We start from the raw sequence: 23,319 nt of genomic DNA, 5'->3' as shown, positions 1-23,319 counted from the left end.
CCTTATTGTCAACTCGATAGCCATAACACGAAGCAGCTCCACTACAGTGTTCAGCAAGCATGACGGCCAACAAGGACATGGCTTCATTGACTACTTCTCGCCCAAGGACCAGCTTTATGGACTTTCCTGGCGGTGAGCAACATTCACCTTATTGCTCTATCGGTCAGTGCTAATTTGGCTTCAGAGCTACGGAACAATGTCTACCTGCGCTGCAAGAACGAAGGCATCGTAGACATGAAACGTCCCCAAGACAGCCACCCTGGCCCACGGATCGATCGCACCCGCCATCAATTCTTAGGCCTTACTCAGGTCTCGAGGACGCCTCGAAACGAGTTTAGGGCTTTGTACCGCGAACAACTTCAACTCCGGGTGGACGCACGACACATCTACGAATACCTCGCAATGGTCATCCAGGCATACAGCCGAGTGGAGGGAGGCGTCGAGACCTGTGTATGCCCAATATTTGCCAACATCATTCTTGATCTTGGCCCCGGAGTCAATGATCAAAACGAATACTATCTGGATATCCTTCCGCTGCTGCAGATGCGCTCTAAAAAACCATCCTTCATATGCGAGTTTGGTTTCTCCACAGAGGTTGACACAACTCACGGTCCAACCGACCCTGGTCAACTCTGCAGCCAGCTTGTATCAGAGGTGTACGGCTCGTTGCTTGTACAGGATCTGAACAGCATTCTCAGTGGGTCAAAGACATTAGCAACGGTCCGACCCGAAAACAATAACGTGGACGCCGCAATCCTTTATCTCAAAACTCTGGGTGCGCGAGACCTCAGATTCAATGGGGGCCGTTATTCAGTAGTCTCAACGCCCTTTCTCGACCTCTGGCTTACGGCAGACCCTCCGTGTGGCTCCAAGCGCGACAATATCATTCACTCGGCGGGCCTCGAAACGATGGATTTTCTCAAGAATGCTGGCCTGGCTGACTTTCGTATACTGGATGTTCGGACGAATTACTGCAAGCCGGAGGATTGGTATGAACGGCTGCATCCTGGAGCGCCCAGATGAGGCACCCAGCGCTAGACGTCGTGCTAGCCGAATGGGCTTTAGCGCTTCTCTGCCTGTTTGTTGCTACGTTATTTCTCCGCATCTTCACCTCTTACCTGAATGAATTGTAAACCGAAGGCAGTAATCGTCTTTTGCAACTGCAGTCGATACCAAATTTATTCCATCGCTTCGACGCCATCACAATGTCCACTTCGCCGCTCCTGTCGCTGCCTGGCGAAATTCGCAACCGCATCTACGAATACTGCGTCGAACCAAAAGCTATACAACTGCCACGAATGCCCAAACGACCAGAGAAGCCTTACGAACATGTTCGCTTTGGACTGTACGGCGGCTTTCGCAACGTGTGCCGGCAGACACGCGCGGAATTCGGGTCAATGTACATGGCCAAGACGGTCCTTGTCATCCACCAGGTCACCGCGCAAAAGTTCTTCTATTCCTTCTATCCTGGACTGAGGGAACAAAATGGAATTGGAAACGAACCGCTACAGCCGGGCCGCCCGAACGACGAGCTTCCTGTGTCGACTGGCGTTCCTGGCGTGCAAGGCAACCTTCGAATCACCACATACTACGGGCTCCGATACGACGCGAGACTACTCGCACGTCTTTGCGCAAAGTACCCCTCCGTCAAGGTCGCGTTCACAGATGCTAGCGCATGTCTTGATCTTGCGTCCTCCGTCGACGACTTCTTCGCCCACATCTCGTCCGGCGCTTTTCGTCCGCACTTGGAGCTTGTGTTTCAAAGGATCGAGATTACCTGCAGCACCGTGCCTGAGATATGTTTCACCTTCTATTCGAGGGAGACAATGGAAGAAGCCATGAAGCGGGTTGGGGAGGTGGACTCACGGCAGGCTTTGATTGAGATGGGTGCGCCGCCCATGGATGCGTTTGCTATACTGTTCACGGATGCTACGAGCGTGTATAAGCACTCCGCACCGCAGGCTTGAGGCAGACATTGTTTTACGCCTAGTGCCCTCGTATTGGCGTCCAATATTCTCCGGGTCGCATATAGGTTGACAGTTTGTACCGTGTTCCTTGCGAGGTCCCAAATTCGCAAAGGGACGTGGTTTCTTAGAAGAACTTACCAACTTCCCAAAGCGTCAAGCGCGTTTGCTCGTTGATTACGTATCTCACGTGAAGGTGAAGCCCCGCACCCGTGGACCCCACAGTACATGCAGGTACCCGATAACACGCGCTACCTTATTGCTTGGCAGCCGTACCATGGTTCACCTGGTCAGGCGCTTCCCTCTATTCTCACTTCACCACAGACTCTTCTCACGGACAACACAAGCTCGTAGATGGATCACCTACGCCTGTACGTTGCCCCTCACACTCAGCCATGCGGGACTAACTTTGACAGCAGCAACTCAGAAATCGACGGGGATTACCCGCTCATGGCCTCTGTAGAAGCGCAGATGCGGGGTGTCACCATGAGCGCATCAAACAGTCGCTTTTTGAACCTTCCGGGTGGTGCGTACGTCCTCCCAACTACCCAGAACCTAGCTAATCCAGTACCTACAGAACTACGCAATAAGATATACAGCTTCTGCATCGATACAGACCCCGTCCCATTGCGTCTCCGTCACGATGATCCGATCAAACCGGTAGGAGGATGGCGCTGCTTCACACAGACGTGTCGGCAAATCCGAAAAGAGTTCCATATCATCTACATGACCGAGACTGCTTTCCGCCTAGAATCCACTTACCACTACGCCCGATACATCCGCGATTTCTACCCGCCTAGCGACGAGGCCACGATGCTGCGCTACCGCGGACACATCATCAGCGTAGTTGGACATAGCCGCGGTGAGGATATGGGTGAAGACGAGTTCTACGATGCAGACATCGCGCGCGTAGTCTCGCTTGTCTCGCGCTCACCAAAGGTTCGCTTCACCTTCCAACTTCAGAAGGACCTGAAGAAATACAACGACGGACTTTGTATCGCACAGGTGAACAGCATGCTCGCATTATTCGCTGATCAATCCCACTCAAAGTGGCGCGAAATGGCCAATTCGATCAAGGAAATGAGGCTCAGGGTTCGATTTTACAGCTCTGCACTCCGAATCACCATGGATCAACACATGGCTAGGAAGTGGAAGCCTACGGCTTACGAGATGTGGAATGAAGCAGCTCAGCCTACGCGTGGCATACGTGAATTTAGGCTCGCATACCCTGACCCGAACCCCCAGGAGCGTTCATACGGGTATCGGCACAGTTTTTGGTTCGACGATGATGAGGATAAGACTAAAAGTTGGTTTTGGCGATTGTGAGTAGTATGCAGAGGGCAAAGGGGGATGATGGTACTCATATGCTAGCTTTGGTTGACAGCTGAGACATGCGCCGAGGCAGCCTGGCGTCGTCTTTGGAACCTATGACAAGGTTTCCTGGATTATCACCCAGTGTTTCATCTTTCACAATGCAAGGGGCTATACTACGACGTCCTGTGTGGTCTCAGGTCGGGTGCGTCGACATGGAAGTAGACGCACTCAGTGCCACGACCTTTCGAAATAGATAGCACTTTACAATATACCTCTACACTCCCGATCTCATGTCCATCTCGACAAATACTTCGTCGGCCGAAGTGGCCAAACATTCTTACAATGCCCCTCTATCGAAGCATGAACATCCAGTCCCTTCCTCTTCGTCCAACCCATAGTTTCCGCAAACTTGTCAACAAACCCCTCGTCGCGAACCATCACCTCGGGAACAATAACCTCGCTCGTGAGTCTCCCAGGTGCCTTACCGCTCTTAAACACAATCACAACCCTCACTATAGCAACGCCGTAGTCAAGATTCCCTCTTCCAGCATGAATCACAACTTCCGCGACGTCTCCGCTGCCAATGCAAGCCACCCAACGTGCATCGTCAAAGCCCAGTATAGAATCTAGCTGCACCTTCATCATCGTCGGCTGCTTTAGATAGCTATGACACGGTCTAAACGATATCGACGCTCTTCCAGTCGGATAACCACAATGCCGAATCCGCAGCAATGGCAGTACATCCAGTCTCAATCGCTCTACCAACGGATCCTCGATAACCAGATCAATGCGTCTAGGCACGTGTTCAACGGGTCCCGAAGGCCCGTAGACAAAGTCGACGTAACGGAGCCAGGGCTTGATGCTGATGGTGAGCTCTTGTTGGCGGAGGGCCAAGGGTCGGTATTCTTTGCGCATTTGGCGGCATACTTGGCTGGGTTTTATTATGCGGAACCAGGCGGATGTGCTGTGGCTCCATGAGCTGTAGAGAACGGGTGATTTGAAGAGCTCGATGGGGTGGTGTTGGGATTGTAGCACGTATTTGTAGATTTGGTTGCGGAGTTCTGGGGTGTGTTAGGTGGGGGACGTATGTGTTTTTGGGGGAACATACCAGCTGGTAATAGTAGAAGGGGTGAGGTAGTAGGTTCTGGGTCTCTTGCTGACGGAATGATCTTGGTCACATTGCGGCGCTTCTTCATATTCCTGAACATGTGTAATAGTTGATCGCGAGCACTTCTTGGCGACGGATGATGAGAGTCGACGGTATCTGGCATCGAGAGATTCGTGGAGTTATCTTTTGAAGTCATATTTCATCAGGTTAGACACCGAATTCTACACAGCGTGCTGAGGCAGGACTGTGACTCTTCGTAGTTCGTATCCATGATGGTCGTCACACCGGCACGAGGCGCACCTGGGCAGTTATGGGGCCAAAGTAAGCGCTGGCCCCAATCGAGCGAAGATGCCGGTGCATGGTTAAGCGAAGATCCGGCCTCTCATACACGACTCTGAGGTCATTTAGTTATGTCTATCTCAATTGAATGCAAACGGTGAATGCAAACGCGTTTGTAGGCTACCAAGGTAGATGACGTCACCGCAAACGCGAGACCCTAGGCATGTTTACGGCACGTATTTCGCATCCGTACAAAAACAACAACAACACCACCCGTGCAGCGTCCACAACGTCACTATGGATCGCTACACGCCCGAGCTCTCGATGCTTCGCCTGAAGCGACGCCGAGACGACGACGTCCTGTCCAGCAGTCGCCTTCCGCGAGCGAAGAAGGTCGCGTATACTCCAACAGGTATTTTCGACTTTATGCGTCTCTCAGCAGGTCAGTATATATATATCGAAATGTCGCAAAGCGGAAGACTGACATCCATCCAGAGCTCCGCAATCAAATCTACGAGTACGCTGTCGCAGAGGTACCCTCTCAGCTACTCACACCAGTCCATGGACCTCGTGATCACGGCGCCGCAGGCATCGCGTTGACACAAGTCTCCCGCCAAGTAACTTATCATGAGAGATGGATACGGAACATATACTGATCTAGTATATCCACGTGTTAGGTACGTTCCGAGTACCGACCAATGTGGCTCGAACGCGCCAAGTTCGTCATCGATTGGCACTCTGTCCACGCATTCCTCGAGAGCTTCTACCCGAACGAAGAAGAGTATGGAAGCGGTCCCAAGAAGCTCATCATTCAGTACGAGACGGCTTTCGACTGCACGCTCGATCGACCAACGGAAATCATCCATCTAGTCCGACTGGGCTTGGCCTTCAAGGGACTGGAAGTACGCATCATCCATTTCGAGGATTGTGCTCCCGCCGGAGTCTCCATCACCAAGCTGGTACAGTATGGTAGTTTTACACGTCTCGAAACTGAAGACACTGCGCTGGTTAAGGAAGCGAAGCGGAAGTGGCGCGTTGCTGTACAGGAGTACGAGGTGAAGAGTGTAGCCATCACTATGCAATCTCCGGACGAAACCGTGGATGTTCATGTTAAGTTCAGCGGGCAGCTCGCCTCAACGACGGGTACCACCGGTCTTGACGGCCTAAGGGACGAGATAATGGTATGAAAGGCTCTCCACCAGTATGATGCAGGCACCTCATACAAGGAAAAGTTGAACAGGTCTGTAGACTACATCAAGACAAAATTCTGCAAAGTGGGTAATCCAACGTCAACGTAGGCTCCAGGGTGTTCAGTTTTTTCCTAGGTTGGCGTGGAGGTGAGGAATAGGGCCCCTCCGCACGGGAAGAAAGAAGTAGAACGTAGCCAGGAAGTCGACATTGCCTTTCGGGTTTGTTGATTCTGATCTGTAAATTAACGTAGCCTACGGTGCACATACTCAATTCTACTTTCCAAGGTTTCGTCTGAGGTGCGCGCGTGGCAGGTGGGGCCGCGGGCAATGGACGTTTTGGGTTAGCGCGGGATTATTTGCCTAATCGAACACGAAAGCTCCAGGCACGCCGGTAGGCTCGTCGACTCCTACATGCTCCACGTCGATGAAGGTTTTGAATACGTGATAGCAACACCTTCGCCAATTCATAGATCAGGTTATCGTGTCCTATACCAGCGCTGTTGGCGACGCGCTCGCAGCCATGCGACTCCACGATGCTCCAATCACCTCCGGGTCGACCAATGGACACCACTTCCGCTTCTTAGACCTCGCTGCAGGTATGTTATGAGCACTTCTTCATCTAATGAACGACTTTCACTGACTTCACGCCTCAGAACTTCGGAACCGCATCTATGAATACGCTGCCGAGGCACCGCCGCGCAACATCATACCCAAGCCTGGCAACCCACCCACCATCAGTCTCACCCAAGTCTGCCGACAAATTCGCGATGAATTCAGGAAGATCTACATGCAAAACGTCCCCTTCACAGTCAGAGGCAAGGACATCAAGGGTTTCACGAACGCGTTCTTTGCGTCGGGCCATACGAACCAGCGGGTACTCGATGGGCAACGCCCCACGCGCGTCATTTACCTTTATCCGCCTTTGAGGAATGTGGACATATTACCTCTCCTGGAAGTTAAGATAGCGTTCCCGCAAACCGAGATCACCGTCATCCCCGATCCTGCAGATATCGAAGAGCATTTCTATCCACCGTACGTTTGTGAGCTCATAACGCACATCCTCGAAAATACGTCGCCTGCATTAAGACACGACGTCCAAGCATCCAAGATCTCTGAAATCTGCTGTCATGAAGTTTGTAGATCCTACTTGTGGTACAAGCCGGGGCATGTACCCCACGGTGTGGATATGACATTGGACCGGGAAGGGCAAGCTTACATGGATCAGATGAGACAGCTCTACAACATGACAGGTTTCGAAGATTGGTCTGGGGGTTATCATGACGTTGCATTTGAAGATACTGATGTGCGTAATTTCACCAATTCGAGCCGGAAGATGTAGAGAAAGAATAGAGTCAGCGAGTGATCAGATTGGGCGTGGATATCTCACGCTAGCTTGCGGTCACACATTGCAGCATCATCTTCAAAGACTTCTACAGATTTAAAGTACTTGTATAGATAGTATCTAAAGCATACCGATCACGTAGCTTGCGGCTTTCTTCGCAAATCATGTACTTGGGCGTATTTCACTCTTAATCACGTGGAGACACGTGAATGTGGATCGCATTAGGCGACTACTTAGATAGCGTAGCGCTAACAAGGGCCACTCTACCGTTGTACCTTCGCATCCAATCCACTGCATCATCCCTCTACCTCGCTTCTCGCCATACACCCCCGGCACTGCTTCAGTCCACTCCCAAAATGGCCCAGAACACTGTCAGTAGGCGCGACCGCGAAGACCACTTTCGCTTCCTGGATCTACCAGCAGGTAGGCGCGACCCTCTCCGGGCACGATCTCAGGGCTGACATGTGTATTAGAGTTGCGCAATCTCATCTATGACTTCGCTGCTGAGACCGAAGCCGACCAACCTCGCTGCGTACTGCCGTGTCTTGCGCTTGCGCAGAGCTGTCAACAACTTCGTACCGAGTATCGATCTATCTGCCTGAAGCGAGACATCGTCATCGATTGGAAGGCGGTTACCGGTTACATGCGCACCTTCTTCCCCACCGTCAACGGCAAGATCGAGAATGTTGAGCTTGCACCGGCGAACATGACCATAGTCACTCCATGGCGCGGCAAAGAGGTGGACTACGATTATGAGCTTGACATCTTACCGCTTTTCAAGATTGGTCTTTACCGGCCAAACTTCACTTGTCACTTAGTTCATGACCCGGCTAGCCTGCGAATCTACGGGGATCAAATGAAACTTCAAGGTCGATATAAGTTTGGGGCCTGGATCGATGAAGACACTATAGCTCTTAAGAAGGTCATGCGCAATCGGGACCCACAGTGGCTTTCCGATATCAATACCGGTGCGATTACCAAGGTCACGGTTTCCAATATGGGTTTTATCGATCCACGGGCAACGTTTTACTTGACATCTCAGTCACTATATTCGAAATTGCTCGATGAGGAATTAGACGAATTGGGAGAAACTTACTTTAAGAGAAATGGCATTAGCTCGGCTTGGGGGCATTTCCCGGAGTTTCCTCAAATAAGGTTCGAGGCATGAAAGGTCGAGAAAGAGTCTTTTGAGGGGGTCTGGAAGAATCAGGAGTGCGATCATGGACATCACTACAGTCGCTGCTACCCGGAAGTTGCAGTCATCTGTTCTATAATATCTCAAGATCTACTAGCGATGGTCGGTCCGGTACCTTCATGTGTCTGGTTGAACCACGCACGCAACTCAGACAAGGCAACGAGCATGACAATAGTACCTGGTAGGCTGCAGTCGCAACTATATGGATATTGTGAGAGTGAAATCATGAAACCTTTGGAGAGTTCAGAGTTTGTCTTCGATCAGACCCACGCGTCACGCGGCCTTCAGTGTCGTTTACCCTCACCACGGACCACCACGCTGATAACTGATCCCAACTTGCCGACTCTCCTTCTCTCTAACTCCACCATTCCATATCCCAGACAACTACCTAGTACTACTAGGGATCTTGGATCAATCTTTACAACGTTGTCGCGCCCAGCATGAGAACGAGACGCTCACTCCCCGAGCCCTTCCGCTTCCTCGATCTGCCCGCAGGTGAGTTGGCTAGACCGCAAAGCCTGTAGCATCAACACTGACGTCATAACAGAACTCCGCAACTCAGTCTATGAGTTCTTGACTGCCGAATACGAGGGCCGCGTCCGCCGCTTCACTGCGAACTCATTCTCCCTCGGCGCAAACTCCACTCCCGCTTCGATCTTCTCACTCGCGCATGTGTGTCAAAAGCTGCGCAAAGAGTTCCTCTCGCACCTCTTTGCCACGTTCGAAGTCGGTCTAGATTGGCTGGATGTTGATCGCTTCTGTCACACGGTGTGTTCTACCTTTAGCAACGGGAAGTGGCTATCCACGCGCGCGCCGAAATCGATCACCGTATACATTGACGAAACCATCTGCAATGAGCCTCCCATTCAAAAGCCTAAATTTGGATGTGGGTCCTCGACCGCTGATGAGATTGCTGCTGAAGAGGCGGCCGTATGGCAAGGCATTGTCCAGGTGCGCCGACCGCGCCGAGTACTACATCCGTCGCTCAACCTCCTTCCGCTACTGCAAATGCGACTCCAGCGTAGAGACTTCGTCTGTCTGTTCGTACTAGACCCGAAGGTCAACTGGAATGCTGTGAAAGAGAAGTATAACAGCGAGGACACACTGACGGACGAGCGCGTCGCTACAGCAGTCCAGGACCTCGCGCAGTTGATGATCTTCGGTAATGAGCCTTGGACGCAGTGCATGGAGAGGAAGCTCGACGAGGTTCTACTTCACCCGTGGTCAGACTGGACGGATGTACAGATCGAGCTCGTGTTCAAGGAGCAACCAAACGAATTCAAGACCCTGAGCAGCAAGACACGACGCTGTTATTTGCCTGATCTGCGTGGGGCGGGACTGCGAGAGTTCTACGCGACAACCGGCCTGACATTCAACATGAGCATGGCGTCTTCGTCTCCAAAGCCAGACTGGGAAGAGAGTCCTCGGTTACGCTAGGGGCCATAGAAGCCATTATGCCGCTATACCCGACTCCATTCTGTTCCCTCATTTCCCCACCGCCGACCCACCACCAAACCCAAACGTAACATCCCGCCTCAAAACCACCATCTCAAAACTCGTCTTGCAGCTCCAAGTCCCCGGTCCCCACGTCTTCTTCCTTACAACCTCATACCCTCTCTTACGCCAATACGCGCCGTTGAGACACTCCGCAGCCAGGATCCAAAGGCTCAACACGCGTTGGCCCTGTAGTCCCTTTTGTTCGAGCTGAATGGTTTCTCGCACGATGAGATATTGCTGTAGGAAGTCGAGAAGCTGGATAGCAAGGCCGCGGTGGTGGTACTGTGGATCTCCGTCTACGCATACGATTTTGATTTCCCAGCCTGTTTCTGTGGAGGCGCATTCTTTTTCCCAGCCGCCTTTCCAGGGTACGAGAGAGGCGCATGCGACGACCTTTCTACTCTCTTTGCCGTCGCTGCTGCTGCCTTCGCCACTGATGCTACCGTTTCCGCCATCGATGGTACCGTTCTCGTTCGCGCTCGCCGCATCGTCAAAGATCAATGCGATAACGCTGCCCGCCCCACTCAGCAGCGTATGAAGCCCCTCTTCATCGCTGAAGCGCGATTCCGAATTATCCCATTTCACCGTATCTCGTTCATACGAACGGTAGAACGCGTCGTTGACCAGTTGCGTGATGGATTTTGATAGGGTTGGATTGTATTTGAGTTCCGAGGGTGTGAAAAGCGTTGGTGGGGAAAGGGTTGGCGTCATCATGCGGGTGGAATGAACCTTTTGATTACTTTCGACCGATTGAGAGACTCAAGCTTTGGCTCAGAAAGCTTTTTCATTCTGAAGAACGCCATTGAGTCATTCGGTAGGGCGTGGATGTTGAAAGTGTCCCGCGTGGAGATTCAAGGTGGCCGCCTCATCGGAATCGGAATGGTTGGGTCATTAATTCCGAACATAAAGTAGCGAGGATGCACCTTCTTCTTTCGGCTAACATGTGATGGGTCTAGAATCTACATTAGAACTTCCTCCCTTGCTATACATCATTTTACTTCTTCTTTTTTTCCTGACGTACGATGAAATTTGACGTAAACGACATGGTTCGGTTGCATGCCGAAGTTGCAGGGTGATGGTGTAAGTCGTCATCATCGGAGCGTCATCCGCAAGCTCATCAAGATCGGTAGGAACGAGCGCCGCAACATCAAATCTGTTAGTCGAAGACGGCGGTCGCAGTGTACACGAAGCTTTGTAAGGGTATAAATATATTGATGCATAGATGGTATGCTTCTATAGTAGCGCCAGAGAGCGGACATGGTATCATAAAGCGACATTACAGCGACGCTGCAAGTACAAGGAAAGACGAGGAAATTTTTGCGCGATCTACGCGATGCTTCATGTCGTGCGTGGGTATAGGTCGACATAAGTATCCGAACGTTAGCATGCGCGGCACGCTTCAGGACCACGACTGCCAACTTGGCTTCTTCTGACTTGAACCACGTGGGGGATATGGCGACTCCCGCGCGGTTGGTGGTGGGGGCATTGGTGTGGGACTTCTCTCCCTCCTGGTTTCCTGACTTATTGCGGTGCCAGGTAAGGGTGTTATGGGTAGCTTCTTCTCTGTGGGTGAGAGAGTATGCGATGACAGGGGAGCAATGCTAGCTGGCGACGTTGGTGATGCGGGAGATGTGGGTAGTGGCGGAAGTGCCTCCAAGTCGTGTCCTTCGTAGAGGTGAGTCGATCGCATGCTGGATGCTCGCGAGTTATGACCTGTGGTGTAACGCCCAAGCTCAATGTCCTCGTAATCGCGGTCGCAGATCATGTCGGCTGTCATAGTTGACACAGGGCGGTCAATGCCAGTGGGTGTCGGCATTGCCGAGCTGGTTGGCGACATGGTCACTTGCACCTCTTTGTGCACATGCACACCTCCATGCGGGTCGACAGTGGTACCAAGGTGAGAATCGTAATATCCCTTGGTGCTGTTGGCCCAGCTTCCGCCTGTAATGCTCGCACCGAACTTCCTCCACGAGTTCTTCGACTTGGTGTGCGCACTATCCTGGCGATCATCGGTACCAGCTGGTGTTCTCGTCTTGGATCGCTGACTGAGCTTTTCCTGGAAGAAATGTTTGAAGAAGACCTTCATGGCGGGCGCATTGGCGCATAAGCATCCGATGTACAGCTCGAGCATGCAAGTAAGAAACAGATTCCATGTGTGCCATGTCACGTCGTAAGTGCCATAGAAGGTGTACCAGCTGTAGTAGGCTCGCACAGCTCCCAGTGCGACGACACCGTAACCCATGGCAAAGATACCGAACAACGCCAGCTTCTGTCGGATCGGTATCTGGAGATTCCAGTAGAGGAATGTAGGAAGAACGGCAGTCAGGGCGTCTTGGGCGCAGGATATGATGCTGGCAGCGAAGACGTCGGCACCTTCGTCGAAGCAGTGGAACTCGTAACCCTGTAACTTCTTGATGATGTTTACTTGATCCCAGAATGCTGAGATGGGTTGGCAGCCCAAGATAGGTGCCAAGGTCAAGGCAATGGTGTAGGCGATGATGAAGCCGATAGTGGCCCAAGTCACCCATACGAATGTCTTCGACACGGCGCGGGCCGAGAGGCGTCGGTAGAAGAGAAGAATGGAGACTTTGACGAGGCCAGTTGCAACACAGAAGACACATTCGGTTGCGAGAACGTATTTCCGTGCTTTAACGATGATTTCCGGTTCGAAGAGGTAGTTTAGGTCCCAAATATGTCGGTCGAACGCTTGGTTGGTTGCTGGAACGCGTTAGCTAGATAGAAGTGAACTGGTCTGAGATATTACCTAGGGGATATATGACTGTCAAGGCGATCACCGGGGCCTGAGGTCGTTAGCGTAGCCGTGATGGGTGATCATGAGCAACTTACAAGGGCAGCCAGCATCAACCAGTCATCCCAACCGGGACATCTTTGATGAAAGATTCTGACCCATAACCGTACAAGAGTCATAACGACGGTAATAGGTCCAAGTACACACGCAATCCACAGGACCGCGTTTGGTCGAAGTGTAGGGTTGACATAGTTTGGTGTTGGCCAACTCAGTTTGACCTCGATGGGAGGGTTTATGCCACCAGGCATGGTGAAGATGATTCGTAAGGTTGTGTGGTGCGTGGAACGTTGTCAAAGTTTGAGATAATTGAACAACGGCTTTTCGAGTGAAGGGATGCCTACCATTTGTGCATGGTGGCTTTTTGAAGTACCAAACCTGTTAAATGGGAGAGGAGCATGGGGGCGTAAGACATCCGCCAGGGCTTGACAAAAGTGGGCCGACCACAAAAAACAATGCCAATGGTCGACCAATACAGCGTTTGGGAACGACGACCGTTGAGGTGCGCATAACGGCAGTCGAGAGCTTGCCCGGCTATGTACCCACCCGCATATACGAGCATCGACGCGGAAATGGGATATACTCCGTAGACGATGAACCGCGTGGTCGTTGTTAGTCTGAGATACTGATCGGTGAGAAATAATGATACCTCTTGTGGTACTGTTCAACACGACTTCGAGTCCCAGCATTAATGTGCCCATTATGCGTCAGTGATCTCTATTGGGAGTATAGAGCGGACTTGCTGCAGTGAGTAGCAGTTGCTGTTCACGCTTTGCCACACTCCTGTTTTGAAACCTGGACAGGCCTTTCACGTCGAATTACGTTGCATGCGCGTATACTCATGATCCTGGGATGATCAAGGGACGTTGACAGAATTCTAGTGGCCGGTAGTGGACCCGAGAACTCTACCCTGCTTGACCACGACAACGTATTGGAGTTTGACGAAACGCGAGTCCGACCTTGAGTTTCCTCGCGTACGGATTGTCAAACATGCGTAACCGACAGGGTTCGAGCCAATCTGCAGCGGTCGGGCGCTCCCGCCACGGTGGTCCCTGTCAAGAATCTGTCCGGAGTGGCGCCTTTTCGATCGATACTATCTGCATCGTACGTGATCGTGTCGGCTATCGAGCTCAATTATCCCGCAGCCGTGAACGGTGTATGATGAAGTGGTGTCGAGGACCCGTTTGTGACAAGTGGGCATACGGTGGCAAGTGTATGCAGTCACCTCCGAATTGGGAACACTAGAAGGATCAGCGGCTTCGCAGCATCTGTAACAATGCGAAATGGATAGGTCCGAGAATTAGTCGCGGAGATGACAGGAGACGCAGTATGCCGTCATCCCCCATGCGCCATGATTCGGCCACGTCCACAATGCATGCATGGTGTGTCCTAAGATTGAACGTAAGGTAAGAGAATTTGAAGCAAAAAAGTAAAGACGCATAGGTCTGGAGCTGTCAGGTACCGGTCAGAGTGTGCGTTCGTACCCCCGGCTTGTGTGCATCAAACCTTGGCGTGGTGTGGTGGGGTGCGGGACCGGAAGGTGGGGGCGGGTGGAATCTGGAGCGAAAGCGGACGCGAGAAACGCAACAGCGGCATGCCTACCTATGTAGGATAGAGCGCTGCGATGAAGTCGCGGTGATAGTCGAGAGATACGTGTTTCCGCGGCTACAGCGTGGGCGTTCAGCGCGAAGGGCGTTGAAGAGAGGGGTTACGCCCGTAGGACGTAAAAATAGTCGCGGAATCAGGATGGCAGGCTCGCCCTAGTACCCAAACAGCAACGCGCTCTGTGAGCATCTAAGCGACTGGAGCCTCACGATAGTTGTTGCATTGTCCTAGATCCTACAGCGCCCTTTGTTTGTCTCCGCGGGCACTTGCGGATGCAATTGTGAGTCACCCAGAAGGATGCATGATAAGCATGGTTTGGGCACACCAAGATATAAAGGTCTGGTATCGAAGACGATGTTCGTGAATACCCAAAGCACTGCGTACCTTCCAAGTTTACAAGATGACAACCTCTGCTTTGTTCAATGACGCTTTTCAGTCGGCAGTTGCATCCGGCCCTGAGCGCCTGCTGCCCGGTGTGGCTCTCGGTGCTGCAAGAGCACTTCGAAAGGGTATGGTCTGGTTTTGCATGTTTTCTTTTGCCAAAACACTTGCCAGGGCAATTGAGTTTAGCGTGCGTTTGAGAGCGGCACGTTGAGATGGACTGGGAATATGCGACGGAGCCGTCGGATGCTCGCAGCCGTTCGCACGGTCGGCGACCTCGCTTGTCATTTGTGTTTCTGTTACATGGCCTACAGTTCGCGGCTAACGTGATTCACAGCTGCTACTTCGGAACCAGATGACTTTCTTGCTGCATTTGGCACACTGCAGCTTGACTCCACGTCGCCACCAGTATCGACGAAGACGACCGTATGGCTGGCATCTTGCACGAAGCTAGCGACGGCTATCGCAGCCTTGCAGTGCGTCGAGCGTGGGCTGTTTTCGCTCGACGAACCCACTGACACCGATCGTTTACTGCCTGAATGGAAGAATTCTGTTGTCCTGACTGGCTGGAACGCTGATGAACCTATCTTACAACCTGCAAAAGAAAGGTTGACATTGCGAAGATTGCTGACGCATACGAGCGGAGTCGGCTACGACTTTCTCGCGGCTGACCTCGTGAAGTGGAGGCAGCATCGCAACGAAGAAAGTCTCTTCATGCGCACACCTATTACGCAGTGCTTTGCGACACCTCTCATCTTTGAGCCCGGCTCCGGCTTCGCATATGGTGGCGGGCTGGAGCTTGTGGGCTTGATGATCGCGAGGGCCAACAACTGCACGCTGGAAGCATACATGCGCCAATACATCTTTGATGTGTTGGGGATGGATAAGACTTCCTTCTACGTCAAGCACAACAACATCGAGCAGGAGTTGATGCCGATGACCACCCGTCTTGCACCTGATGCAGCTCTCATACCTGGCAACCCACCAGATATGCCACTGGCACAGCCGCTGGATCCTCAAGATGAGTTCGGTGGCGGAGGTTTGTTCGGCAATACCGAAGACTACCTCGCACTTCTAAAGTCGCTTCTCCGGAACGATGGCAAGCTTCTCAAGTCGGAAAGTATCGAGCTCTTGTTTGCTCCATGTATACCACCCGCGGCGCAGGAGTCGCTCGATCAGACGCTGTCCGTCCCAGCCTACGCTGCCATCATGATTCCAGGCGATGCTCCGTTTGGCACTCCTGGTGCGCGGAAATGGTCTCATGCTTTGGGCGGTCTAGTAGCACTCGAAGATGATGCCGAAGGAGGCTTGAAGGCTGGCACCTTGCGATGGGGAGGTGCACCGAATCTGAAGTGGTGGATCGATCGCAAGGGCGGTACTTGCGGCATCTTCGCAACGCAGCTTTTGCCCGCTGGCGAAACCCGACACGCGTACCTGGGCAAGATGTTTGAGAGAGCGGTAGCTGCGATGTAGATGGCAGATTTGCTATGAGTGCTACTACGGGTCAGGCATATGAATGGGCATCAATGGCAATGGCATCTTCCCCTATTGCGACGATTTCTCTATTGAGGACCACGAGGTGCCCCACTTGCATGAGGCGCTACGTATGCACGGTGATGACAATGGCCTGCGCCGCTGATTACCCAGCAGATTCTGCCCATGACGTAGGCGAACTTCTATTTCCGCCGGCAAACCTCTTCTCTGCGCTCAACTGACCTGCCCAATCACGATGAAGGACAGCTCTGACCGCCTTCGCACAATCGGCTAGCGGTGGCTTACTCACCTTCTGTCCGCCGGATACGGACGCTGGTGTCGGCAATATTCTCGCCATGTCGCATGGAACAGATGCGGGAGATGTGCAGGTGAGCAAATCTTTCGCTCATGACGGCCACGCGCGCCAGATACTTAGGGCGACGGGCTGCTGTCAAGCGATTGAACGATTGAAGCTTGTTCATCGCCATTGACAGCACCCGCGTCCATCTCCCGAAAACACGGTCACGACTAGTCGTACCGTCGCGCGTTAGATCCACACGATCCACAACGGCCTCGTCGTCGGGCTGAACATTTACTATTATTGTTCCGACAGCCGAGCGCTGGCAATTTCTATCGCTTTCCAGCGCGACAGCCACTCTCACAACCTTGGTCGAGGAAAGAGGAGATTGCGATCAAGATGCAGAACGAAGACCTGGATATCCTGCGCAATGAGGCGAACGCAAGCCCTGAGCGCTTCGCAAACTGGGACCCGCACCGCCAGTTTCGCGAAGAGTACCACAGACGGCACTTGCATGACCAGACACCTGATGAGCGCCTGCGCAACATCGAAGCACACGAACGAGGAGAGCGCACCCAGAGCGAGATATCCTTCCCAACAGAAGCAGTAGCATCACCCATCAGAGAAAAGGAAGAGGAGGTTGCCTCGCCTCTCTCACGGCACAGCACATCTTCGGCTTCGACTGTTAGCTCTGCAAGCTCTGCATCCACACATAGCGCACGTCTCGAAGAAATACGCACCGCCCGCTCAACCCCCGCACGCGACCGCCGACCGACCGTCAATTCGCAGGCCTCGAGCGGCAACTACCTGACACTACATCCCACTGAACGCAACCCCGAAGCTATCCGCCGAATCGAGACACACAGAAGTCAGCATGCAGGCACAGTCGGTGCATCGCGCGTCGATTCGCGGTTATCGAGGACCCTCACACGCCGTCGTACAGAGAAGCCATTGCCGAACCTAGGAGCTGGCAAGCCTTTCCCCCCGCTGCTACCGGACAGGGAAGAATATGTAGTCGAGTTCGACGGCGTCGACGATCCGCTGCATGCGCAGAACTGGCCGATGAAGAAGAAGATTGGCATTGGTGCTATCCTAGCATTCGACGCCCTCACAGCCACCATGGGTAGCAGTATCTTCTCGGCCGCTACAGGAGCAGTATCGCAACAATACGGTGTTGCCAATGTTGTGGGCACTCTAGGAACGAGTTTGTTCGTTTTTGGATATGCCTTTGGACCTTTGGTAAGTGAACGCTGACCATAGACTGCGGTCAGATATGCTAACAACTTCTAGATGTGGGCACCTTTCTCGGAGCTGTATGGCCGAAAACCTCCCCTCATCATCGCCGCCTTTGGTTTTGCCATCTTCAGCATCGCCGTCGCCGCAGCCAAAGATATCCAGACCATCATGATATGTCGATTCTTCGCCGGTCTCTTCGGCTCCTCTCCTCTCGCTATCGTCGCCGCCGTCTTCGCTGATATGTTCGACAACAAACTCCGCGGTCTCGCCGTCGCAGTCTTCTCCGCAACCGTCTTCATGGGCCCTCTACTCGCACCCTTCATCGGAGGATTCATCACCCAGAGCGATCTTGGATGGCGGTGGACCGAATACATCAGCAGTTTTATGGGCTTTTTGTCATTCGCTCTGCTCTTCTTCTTCATGGAAGAGACATACCCGCCTGTCGTGCTGATCAACAAGGCGAGCGAGCTGAGGAGACGAACCAAGAACTGGGGTATCCACGCCAAGCAGGAGGAAATTGAAGTCGACTTCAAGGAGCTGATCGTTAAGAACGTCAGCCGACCGATGCGCATTCTCTTCACCGAGCCTATTGTACTGCTCATCACCATCTACATGAGCTTTATATGTAAGTTGGATCACCCCGTCTTGTTACAAGAACTGAGCTAACAATTCTAGATGGTTTACTCTACCTCTTCCTTACCGCATACGCCCTCGTCTTCCAAGGCGTCTACGGCTGGAGTCCCGGCATCGGCGGACTTGCCTACTTCGGCATGGTCGCTGGTGAAGTGATCGCTTTCATCATCATTGTCGTCGACAACCCACGATACATCAAAAAGCTGGAAGCCAACAACAACATTCCCGTCCCAGAATGGCGCCTACCCATCAGCATGGTCGGTGGTGTGCTCTTCGCAGCCGGTCTCTTCTGGTTCGGATGGACAGGCTACACCGGCAATGTTCACTGGATCGTCCCTGTCCTGAGCGGTCTCTTCACCGGCTTCGGAATCTTTTCCATCTTCCTCTCGCTTCTCAACTACATTGTCGACGCGTACCTTATGTTTGCTGCTTCCGCTATTGCAGCAAACACCTTTATGCGGTCCATGTTTGGTGGAGTCTTCCCACTATTCGCAACCTTCATGTTCAATGGTATGGGAATCCAATGGGCCAGTACACTGCTTGGCTGCGTGGCGCTCGTACTTGTACCGATGCCAGTGGTCTTCTATGTATTTGGTAAGAGAATCCGAGGCAAGAGTAACTTTGCACCTGCGCCAGATATCGCTCAAGACAAGAGGAGAGATGAAGAGAGCAAGGGAAGCGAAGGTGTTGAAGCGGGAAGTGGTGAGACGACCGAGCGGGAGAGCCTGGACAGGGCGAGGAGTAAAGATGAGTAGAGTTCTCATCGTGTTTCCAATTTCTTTTCATCTGGGCTTAGCGAGCACATATACCTTTTAATTTCAACCTTTCACCCTAATCAAATGTTTGAAGAGCTAGAACAATGTCCATGATTAGGAATACACGACGCAGGCAACGGGTATAGCTTTCCTGCATTCAATGAATAACAGACATGGTATCAATTCCTTTCCTCTATCCACTACACATCTATGGCAGTACATACCCACCGTCAATAATACAATCGCTTCCTGTCATATAACTCGACGCATCACTACCCAAGTACAAAAACAACCCCTTAATCTCCTTGACATTACCCTGTCTCCCCAGCGGAATCATCCTCAACCCCTCATTAATAACCTGCGGCCCAGCCCCCATCTTGGTATCAAAGAACCCCGGGCTCACAATGTTGACCCTCGCAAACTCCCTCCACTCCCTCGCCAGCGACTTGCCCAAATGCGAGATAAACGCTTTTGTACCGTTGTAGATGGGTTGGTCGATGGGCACATTGACAATGTGCGCGGAGATGGAGCTGGTGAGGATCAAGTTGCCAAATCCCTGTTTCTTGAATACCTCGCCGGCGTACTTGGCGCAGAAAACGGGGCCGTCGACGTTGACTTTCATGAGGTTGTGGTAGCTGTCGAGGGTTTGGTCGAGGAGCGGCTTGCTGTCTCCTGTGCCGGCGTTTGCGACGAAGACGTCGATGCGGCCAAAGTCCTCAACCACTTGCTGCACGGCTTTTTGGACTGCTTCCGCGTTGATCTGGTTCACGCTGTAGGCTTTTGTCTTTACGTTGTGTGTCTTTGCGAGGTTCTCCGCGCGGGTTATGGCCGCGCTGTTGGAGTTGTACCACAGGGCTACGTTGCCGCCTGCTTCGGCCATGGCGTCGGCTACGGCTCCACCGATTCCTTCGGCTGCGCCGTTGACGACGATGACTTTGCCTTTCATGCTGAATTGTTGCATGACGTTTGTGGGTGTGTCCGGCACGGGTTTGGGGAAGCCGGCGCGTGGCGCCTGGCATTCTTCGACGGACATGGACATTTTGGCGGTTTGAAGGGAGAACGATATGCTGTAGAAGCTTGTACAAGAGTTGTGAACTACGAAAAAGACGAGTAACTTGCAAGTCTGTATAGTAAGAAGTCGGAGTCGGAGGTCGACACTTATGTATCTAGACGCGTGAGATTGGGCGGAGGAAGGTCTGCCGAGTGAGGCTCAAAGGCCGCGACTCTGACGCTGCAGCTTTTACCCCGCCGAGCAAAACATGGGATGGCATTGCGTCACGGGGTGGTGTTGCGGGGCAAATCTGGAGGACTGTCGTCCGGATGGGGCGGGATGGTTCCTGAATTGGGATGGTGCCCGTTGCCCTCGGCTTACCTTCCTTCTGAGCGCGCGGCTCGTACCGTGTCTTCTACCGACTGCGTTGTTCTTTTGTGACTTCCTTCCACGATACTTTGCTGGGTTTTGAGTGCGCTATGACTCGGCTGGAATCTCGGAGGGGTCTTTAGGTGCAGAAGATCAGTCCACGGGTCAGACAAATATGAGTTCATTGCCTCTCGTCAACTCTTTCTCCGGGTGTTTGTCACACGGCAGCCATGGCGCGTCCTTTGAGGCAACCGGATTCCATTCTTCGCACGGCATTCTACTTCTGTACAGTATGAACTGTATTTGTGCGCATTGTACTAGACACGATCATCTGGAACATGAGGAGGGCAACAATCTTGACGTAGCGAAGCCACTTCTACGCCTCGCGTACGACGATGAGGTAACAGTCTACTTCGCCCGGGACCTGACCATACTCTCCGGTGACTCTCTTCAGTCAAACTCCGTCAGGATGAGGTGGCGGAGGAAGAGATAGCTTTAGTCAAGGCAGTCCCGTTCATCGTGCCTCCCGGCCAATCACTATGGTCCTCTCAAGTAGTCGACGCAGGTCGTGCGCAGAAAATAGCTTACCTTTCTGCGGGCAAATCCTGGAAACCGTACCCAGTTGTGATTTCTTTCACTCTTCAGAAGCACAATGAGCCCTCTGGGCCTAGCGTGCACGGTCTGTCGCTAGATTGGTCCTGCCTGCACTCTCACAACAATCTTGCTCCCTCAATTACACTGTGGACACGCAACTCTACATCGAGCTTGAACACATCAGAACCATCCGCCAACGCAAGGGTTCGCAAAAATGGTCTTCAGGTTTCTAGATCTCCCATCAGGTACGCAATTTCAGTCTTTCACTCCATTCACTTGACTTGCACTTCAGACAGCGCTGACCTCATGCAGAGCTGCGCAACCGCATCTACGAGATCGTTGCGGCAGGCAAGGACGAGCCGCTGTCTATATCCCAACTACTTTTTAGAGAAGACGGCAATTATGCGGGCCTTACGAGAGCTTGTGCTCAGATTCGAGCTGAATATCGACCAATGCAGCGTCGCAGGGCCAAACTTTCCGTGGACTTTTCAGACCTTGATGACTTTACTCGAACCTTTCTCACTTCATCCGCGGACATGATGATCCTTCCTCTTGAGGTTCACGTCCGTGTATCTCTCATCAAGCCAGGACGGACTCTTCATTTCGACTCACTTCCAATTCTCAAAGTCAAAGTTGAGAACCCCCGCTTGGACATTAGGATCGTGATCGCTACTGTCCAAAAGGGGATCCGTGTCAGAGGCGGTGGCCCGCATGACGCGGCCGCTCTAGCAACTATCGCCTTGACGCAAGCACAGGACCTGAACTCGCTGCTCCTTCATTCAAACAAGGACTGGCACGCATGTATCAGCAACGGTTTCATTGGCGAAGTCTACATACAGATGCAACGCGGGCTTACACAGGTTGAAATTGTCTTCGTGGGTAAGCTTGGTTGGAGGGAAATACCTAAAGAAATAAGAGCCTCCGAGGAGTGGCTTATCTCTCACGGCCTGCAGGCTTCGGCATCACAGAGTCATCGCATCAACGTCACTTTCCTTCACTCCGTGGAGTAGTACTGGAGCTTTCGTTGAATGTTATTTCCCTGACGTAAATGGTAAACAGAGAGATACAGAATGCAATCATCCATCGCTCACTACGTAATAAGTAAGCTGTCAGTGACTCACCGCTCTCTGTAGGTCATAGCACTACTGCCTGGGCTCACGTGCGGGTAAACTAATTCCTGCCCTCGCTTACAACGAGTCGCTACCTTCGCTATCAAACTCTCGATAAGCCACCACGTTTACATCTGAGTCTCCGTCAAATACTACCGTCGTCTAAGTTACCCATTCGCTTCAAGAGTACCAAAGTCATCATGGCCTTTCGCTTCCTCGACCTCAGCTCGGGTATGCTACTTCCCTCATCCTGGATCGCGCGAGAGGAGCTACTAACATTGTTTAGAGTTGCGCAATATGGTGTACCACTTCGCATCAATCAACGACGCACACGTTCCTATCCGACGCGATGCCTCTCTTCAGTCCGGCAACTACGCTGCGCTCACAAGAGTGTGTGTCCAGATCCGCCGAGAATACCGCCCAGTTCAGCGTCACATGGCTGAGGTTCAGCTGGACCTTGCAAATGTTGGCCATTATGCTCAGGCATTCATGACGACAGCTGAAGACTCCATGTCCCTCCCTCATACTATACACGTCGAGGCATGGGTCGCGATATCCTCCAGATCCGACTCTCATTTCAGCATCTTTCCGGTTCTCAAGCTCAAGGCTACCCACCCTGACCTGGACTGCAAGATGGTGCCCGCCGCCATTGCGAATCGCTATGGTCTGACTGTGAACCAAGTTCGCGGTCTCAACGCACTTGCTTTCCATGCAAACGAAAAGTGGCGCGAGGATATTAGGAACGGGACTATTGGAGATGTCCGGATCAGATCAAGCGCATCATTCGATGAGACTACATGTATTTGTATCAATTTCACGGGTGTCCACGCCTCCAAGAACTACGATGAAGCGATCAGCGCGCCTGATGCGTGGAGTAGCGCTCGCGGTCTTGACGTCGCGCTATCACACGGTCATCATGTTGCGTTGTACTTTTCACCTATGTTTACTTGAGCGAGGTTGAGGAACCAGTCAACCCGAGCTTTCAAGCCTATCGCCTGATGAGCATGCGTCGCCGAGTATTTAGTGTAAGAAGAATTGAATGAAAAGTCGATCGAATCACCTAGTTGCCTGACCAGTCTATGTTGCGGAGGATTTCGTTTATCTCGCAGAGGCTATGAGCAGGTCGGCGCTCACTGTACGCCGGCTCGGAGCCTGGTAGAGCTCGCGTAGTCAAACAACT

General features: G+C 52.4%; 13 protein-coding genes across 13 annotated transcripts; 10 read left to right on the top strand and 3 right to left on the bottom strand.

Moving 5' to 3' along the window:
* Window positions 1–1,205: 1,205 nt before the first annotated feature.
* Window positions 1,206–1,967, top strand: J4E85_006493 (uncharacterized protein; the record flags this gene model as incomplete). The annotated part of the gene is made up of 1 exon (XM_051470730.1): window positions 1,206–1,967. The coding sequence occupies one exon, from the start codon at window positions 1,206–1,208 to the stop codon at window positions 1,965–1,967; it is 762 nt and encodes a 253-aa protein (XP_051324940.1).
* Window positions 1,968–2,414: 447 nt separating this feature from the next.
* J4E85_006492 (uncharacterized protein) lies at window positions 2,415–3,290 on the top strand (the record flags this gene model as incomplete). Its single annotated transcript, XM_051470729.1, has 1 exon — window positions 2,415–3,290. One exon carries the CDS (start codon window positions 2,415–2,417, stop codon window positions 3,288–3,290), a length of 876 nt encoding a protein of 291 aa, XP_051324939.1.
* Window positions 3,291–4,962: 1,672 nt separating this feature from the next.
* Window positions 4,963–5,852, top strand: J4E85_006491 (uncharacterized protein; the record flags this gene model as incomplete). Its single annotated transcript, XM_051470728.1, has 3 exons — window positions 4,963–5,107; window positions 5,161–5,282; window positions 5,343–5,852. 3 exons carry the CDS (start codon window positions 4,963–4,965, stop codon window positions 5,850–5,852), a joined length of 777 nt encoding a protein of 258 aa, XP_051324938.1.
* A 523-nt stretch (window positions 5,853–6,375) lies between these two features.
* Window positions 6,376–7,194, top strand: J4E85_006490 (uncharacterized protein; the record flags this gene model as incomplete). The annotated part of the gene is made up of 3 exons (XM_051470727.1): window positions 6,376–6,451; window positions 6,509–6,887; window positions 6,996–7,194. The coding sequence occupies 3 exons, from the start codon at window positions 6,376–6,378 to the stop codon at window positions 7,192–7,194; spliced, it is 654 nt and encodes a 217-aa protein (XP_051324937.1).
* Window positions 7,195–7,553: 359 nt separating this feature from the next.
* J4E85_006489 (uncharacterized protein) lies at window positions 7,554–8,365 on the top strand (the record flags this gene model as incomplete). The annotated part of the gene is made up of 2 exons (XM_051470726.1): window positions 7,554–7,620; window positions 7,671–8,365. 2 exons carry the CDS (start codon window positions 7,554–7,556, stop codon window positions 8,363–8,365), a joined length of 762 nt encoding a protein of 253 aa, XP_051324936.1.
* A 467-nt stretch (window positions 8,366–8,832) lies between these two features.
* J4E85_006488 (uncharacterized protein) lies at window positions 8,833–9,829 on the top strand (the record flags this gene model as incomplete). The annotated part of the gene is made up of 2 exons (XM_051470725.1): window positions 8,833–8,887; window positions 8,940–9,829. The coding sequence occupies 2 exons, from the start codon at window positions 8,833–8,835 to the stop codon at window positions 9,827–9,829; spliced, it is 945 nt and encodes a 314-aa protein (XP_051324935.1).
* Window positions 9,830–9,941: 112 nt separating this feature from the next.
* On the bottom strand, window positions 9,942–10,600 carry J4E85_006487 (uncharacterized protein; the record flags this gene model as incomplete). Its single annotated transcript, XM_051470724.1, has 2 exons — window positions 9,942–9,982; window positions 10,015–10,600. 2 exons carry the CDS (start codon window positions 10,598–10,600, stop codon window positions 9,942–9,944), a joined length of 627 nt encoding a protein of 208 aa, XP_051324934.1.
* Window positions 10,601–11,288: 688 nt separating this feature from the next.
* Window positions 11,289–12,946, bottom strand: J4E85_006486 (uncharacterized protein; the record flags this gene model as incomplete). Its single annotated transcript, XM_051470723.1, has 4 exons — window positions 11,289–12,607; window positions 12,654–12,690; window positions 12,737–12,791; window positions 12,846–12,946. The coding sequence occupies 4 exons, from the start codon at window positions 12,944–12,946 to the stop codon at window positions 11,289–11,291; spliced, it is 1,512 nt and encodes a 503-aa protein (XP_051324933.1).
* Window positions 12,947–14,700: 1,754 nt separating this feature from the next.
* On the top strand, window positions 14,701–16,154 carry J4E85_006485 (uncharacterized protein; the record flags this gene model as incomplete). Its single annotated transcript, XM_051470722.1, has 2 exons — window positions 14,701–14,809; window positions 15,019–16,154. The coding sequence occupies 2 exons, from the start codon at window positions 14,701–14,703 to the stop codon at window positions 16,152–16,154; spliced, it is 1,245 nt and encodes a 414-aa protein (XP_051324932.1).
* Window positions 16,155–16,851: 697 nt separating this feature from the next.
* Window positions 16,852–19,076, top strand: J4E85_006484 (uncharacterized protein; the record flags this gene model as incomplete). Its single annotated transcript, XM_051470721.1, has 3 exons — window positions 16,852–17,691; window positions 17,743–18,313; window positions 18,364–19,076. The coding sequence occupies 3 exons, from the start codon at window positions 16,852–16,854 to the stop codon at window positions 19,074–19,076; spliced, it is 2,124 nt and encodes a 707-aa protein (XP_051324931.1).
* Window positions 19,077–19,284: 208 nt separating this feature from the next.
* On the bottom strand, window positions 19,285–20,115 carry J4E85_006483 (uncharacterized protein; the record flags this gene model as incomplete). The annotated part of the gene is made up of 1 exon (XM_051470720.1): window positions 19,285–20,115. The coding sequence occupies one exon, from the start codon at window positions 20,113–20,115 to the stop codon at window positions 19,285–19,287; it is 831 nt and encodes a 276-aa protein (XP_051324930.1).
* A 1,129-nt stretch (window positions 20,116–21,244) lies between these two features.
* Window positions 21,245–22,040, top strand: J4E85_006482 (uncharacterized protein; the record flags this gene model as incomplete). The annotated part of the gene is made up of 2 exons (XM_051470719.1): window positions 21,245–21,275; window positions 21,343–22,040. The coding sequence occupies 2 exons, from the start codon at window positions 21,245–21,247 to the stop codon at window positions 22,038–22,040; spliced, it is 729 nt and encodes a 242-aa protein (XP_051324929.1).
* Window positions 22,041–22,339: 299 nt separating this feature from the next.
* J4E85_006481 (uncharacterized protein) lies at window positions 22,340–23,090 on the top strand (the record flags this gene model as incomplete). Its single annotated transcript, XM_051470718.1, has 2 exons — window positions 22,340–22,370; window positions 22,426–23,090. 2 exons carry the CDS (start codon window positions 22,340–22,342, stop codon window positions 23,088–23,090), a joined length of 696 nt encoding a protein of 231 aa, XP_051324928.1.
* Between the last annotated feature and the right edge of the window lie 229 nt (window positions 23,091–23,319).

The sequence above is a fragment of the Alternaria conjuncta genome, assembly GCF_024043145.1.
Source record: "Alternaria conjuncta strain BMP 0040 chromosome Unknown scaffold_9, whole genome shotgun sequence".
NCBI lineage: Eukaryota > Fungi > Ascomycota > Dothideomycetes > Pleosporales > Pleosporaceae > Alternaria > Alternaria conjuncta.
Note: the sequence above shows the minus strand (reverse complement) of the source record. Positions and strands in the feature narration are given on the sequence as shown.